Raw genomic sequence first — 4072 nt, 5'->3', positions numbered from 1 at the left:
TTTGAGTTGGAGTTCATAGAAAATGGAAAATATAAGGGTGAGTTCTCAGAAACCCAACAGATAACAGGCTGCTAAAAATAGCTCCCTGCTAGCCATGCAGTGTAGTGAAGGCTCAGACATAAATGAATAATACCTGAAACTGCACCTGATGAGTAACTGTATGTTGTACTGTCAGGTAGAACTGCCTCAGACTCATATATGAAAGAAATAAACAGTTGTGTGTTTAAGGAGTACTTTTATTAAGAAGCAAACTGAGCACAAAGCACTTACACAAATTAACAGAATAATAACTAATAACAGCACAGGATGTCCACTTATTTATATACTAAATGGAAGAAAGTCAAATGGAAAGCAAAGCTTTAGGATACTGTGAATGTTTTTGTTTTCACAGAAAGCAGCTCAGTCGTTCAGCTCAGCTCTCATTTCTCTGGTTTTCTTGAAAACCCCTGTGAAGACAGGAAACACGTTTTCAGTTTACAGAGTCGCTCTTTAAACAAAGGTTTAAATGTAAAGCCTCATGTCTTCAGTGAGTCTTCACTAAACAAACTGACTATAAAGAAGGCAAGCTTCACCTTCCTACTAATTTTTAATTATCAATCAAGCACAAAGAAATTCAGAAATGACGTGGATGTAAAGCAGTTTTCTTGGATACACTAAATGATAACTATAAGAAATCCTTTTCAGAGCTTCTGTGGTAATAATGAGCACTTTGTCAGAGTTTTTACATATATATTACCACCGGTGCTGAGATTACTGAGAAAATATTATTACACTAATTTTAAAAGTGATTGATTGAGATATTTAATGAAAAATACTGCTGGGGTGACTGAAATATTGTCATGGAGAATCTATAAATCTATAAACTTTAAACAACATCAACAACAAAACCCCTTCCTTGTTATTTTAAATGATACCTTTATATTCATTAGTTTTAGCTCATTAGCTTTTAAAATGTTTTCAATAGGTTTTAATTGTTGAGTGATAGTTGCTGAGAAAAAAGACATATTCAAGATAAACAGGCTAACTGATGTTTTTCTTAGCTGCTAATTTTTACGGCGGTCTAACAAATCGATCCTGCATTACATTTAGATTCAGTTTCAGACAGGTTCCTTTGGAGGAAGAAGCACGTGGTGCTGTTAAATGATTGTTTTGTATTGAGATATGTTTCATATAACGACCACTGCTCGTGGCACAAACAGGAGCTGGATCGTTTTGGACCAACCTGAAGTTTCCACACCAGGATGATCACAAAGAGTCCGTAGATGCTGCTCTTGATGATCAAAACCAGATATGACAGCTTGGCATTGTGGGTGGTCTTCAGATACTTGTCTGCACAAAATTGTAAGATTTGTATTATTTTCCCAGCTCAGTATAGAGCAGACACACTGGGTTATTGTTATTAATAATATTATTAATAATATTTACTTCTTATTGCTGCAGCTCCTGGATCTAAGAAAAAGAAAAACGATTTCTTTCAGTGAAATCAAGTCAAACTATTTCAGATGATTTTGACACATTTAAAGATTGTAAATGAACGTACTTCGAATGCCTGCGACCCAGCCTACACGAGAAACCGTCTGTTCCCCATCAAAGAAGTCGACGGTGCAGGTGAAATTCTTGCCTGGTTTGAACCACTGTGAAAATAAGACTCTCAGCCTGCTTGTGATGCGGTAGTGGGTACCATTCCAGTGGGCAGAGTGATCGGTGGCGACGCCATCTTTGACGTCCACCCCATCAATCTGCCAGGACACATTCACATGGTCCGGGTAGAAATCAGAGGCCACACACAGCAAGGTCTTCTTGTTTTTCTTGTGTTTTTCATTTTGACACTCCTTTGTTGAAGGTTTAAACACTTTCACCTTTGGTGGCTCAACTGTTCTATTTGGTGCTGTGGGACAAAGAGAATCGAATCATTAGAATGCAAACAGTCTCATTATTCCCATTTTGAATACCCAAAGATAAAAAAAGTAACACTTGTAAAAAAAACCCTGCTTCATCATTTTCTTTTGGATTTTTGGATCTTTTGGAAAAACAGCAGGTGATTACTGGGTAAAAAGAAAGTAAAATGAAATAAATAATGGCGTAAGGTGTTAATATGTAACCTTCTGACGCCACATCTCTTTTTTTCTTTTTTTCTTTTTTCCAAAATGCTGCTTTTGCAACATATATCTTAGATATAGAAGACATTTGAAATAAATTTCATGGCACATTGTTTTAAATCCACAGCAACATGTTTATAACTTTGTGATTCTGTCTACACCCAAATATGAAAAACGACATTCAAACTTTGCTCTTTTTACAGCCCTAAACGTACATTAGAACTTCTCAGAGGTTCTCGGCAGTGGAAGAAAAAACATGCATAAGGTTTCTTACCCAAAACTGTCAGTTTGGTGCCAGTACCAAAGTAAGCAGGGTTGTAGTTTGCCACACTGATATGCAGCGTAGTAAAAATTGTTTGTGCTATCAACAGCTGGAAACGATCTTTTTTTCTCTTTATGAAAAATTCTAATTTCTCCAAATTTACTCTTCATAACAAAACCTAATTAGACAGATTTTAGATTTTAGACAAAGTCAGGAACCTTAAATGATGCTACAGTAACTCAACTTACTTACAGTTAGGTTTTAATTTATGGACTATTGCATGATAAAATAAATTTGTGCCTGTTAAAATGTTCTATTTTTGCACCTTACCTGAAACTGTGAGTTTAGTTCCCAAAGTGAGCCTCGGACTGGGAATACGCAGTCGCTCACAGAGCTGATCAGAACTCCATATAGCCACAGATAATCTGGGCATAGAGCCAATTCTTTTATAGCTGCAGCACTTTGCTGAAGACTAATCAGCACTGACACAAGACTAACTTTGTGCTTTAATAGCTTTCACTTTTTAAAAACAGCTTGAATATGTTTATGGCTGATTAATAAAACCACCCAAAAAGTGAAGCACACTTATCACACATTATTTCTATCATATTAAGACGTGCAGTTTGAGTCTTCGCTGCAGATTATCTTACCTAAGACGGTCAGTTTAGTTCCAGCGCCGAAATAAGCCTCGCTGAATGAACACAGAGCTCTCAGACTGTTACAAAAACCTCTTCCTTGTCTCTTGGGGCTCCTCTTTGCAATTTATCAAGCTTTGTCATAGTTTCAGACATTGAGCGTTTCATAGAGATCGACAGTAGTCGACAGCTAGAGTCTGCTAAGGATCGCCCTTGAAACGGCAGCAACAGGACACATTTTTATATAGATATATATATATCTATATAAATATAGTGAGTTTTATGGCTATTATTGCATCACTCATTACCTGAAGGTGTCATTCAGGCTTTTGGGTATTTTGCCATCAGATGAAAAACAACCATTAAATGATATTCTGATTTATATTCTAGTTCTTTCACTTTATTTCTTAACTGAAACAGTCGACCTGGTGCCTCCATCGAAAAAAGCCTCAAAAACAAAACCACCAGCACAGTAAACTGAACTTTACTCCAATCACCTTAAACGTGCCGGATTTGCTTTCTTTTGTACACACAGGCTAATATCCAAATACTTTCCAACATCTACACATTTGTAACGCTTCCAAAGGGACGAGCGGACGTTTTACTCACCGAGAACGGTCAGTTTTCTGCCTGCACCAAAATAGGCTTCGTAAGTAGCACTGTGGACCAGCTTAATATCAAATAGCACGGAGCTGGACCAGTAATAAACAGGACCACATTTTTGTAGGTCACTGCTTCAGCCATAGTCTAAACATTGCAAAGGTGTTTTTTTTCTCAATGAACAGAAAGTGTGAGGGCCCCAACTTACCCAGAACAGTTAGTCTAGTTCCACTTCCAAAGCAGGCTTCAGCTCCAGTGTCACATTGAACGCATCCTTTGTGAAAAAGTAACCAAACAGTCCAGAGCAGGCACTTGAAATGAGACTAAATTCCCACTAAACACTTGGAATTTTAGCAAAGGACATGTTAATCCCACCAACTGAGTTTTAGTTAAAAAAAAAGATGAGTGAAATAAACTCAGAAGCTGCACTGTGTTTAAAATTTTATTGAATTCTAAACAAATTCCCTCACTAATCA

General features: G+C 37.0%; 1 gene segment (V, D, J or C); it reads right to left on the bottom strand.

Annotated features, from left to right (window-relative positions):
• Positions 1-221: 221 nt before the first annotated feature.
• LOC146710653 (T cell receptor beta chain MC.7.G5-like) lies at positions 222-3123 on the bottom strand (the record flags this gene model as incomplete). The annotated part of the segment is given in 5 exon segments: positions 222-446; positions 1223-1329; positions 1426-1449; positions 1541-1888; positions 3012-3123. Coding segments are annotated over 5 exon segments (618 nt in total), but the record flags the coding sequence as incomplete, so codon positions are not given.
• Between the last annotated feature and the right edge of the window lie 949 nt (positions 3124-4072).

Source organism: Copadichromis virginalis, linkage group LG4 (assembly GCF_057382275.1).
Source record: "Copadichromis virginalis isolate Kocher_CV1m ecotype Utaka linkage group LG4, C_Virginalis_male_GT1.1, whole genome shotgun sequence".
NCBI lineage: Eukaryota > Metazoa > Chordata > Actinopteri > Cichliformes > Cichlidae > Copadichromis > Copadichromis virginalis.
This window is presented reverse-complemented; position numbering and strand designations above follow the sequence as displayed.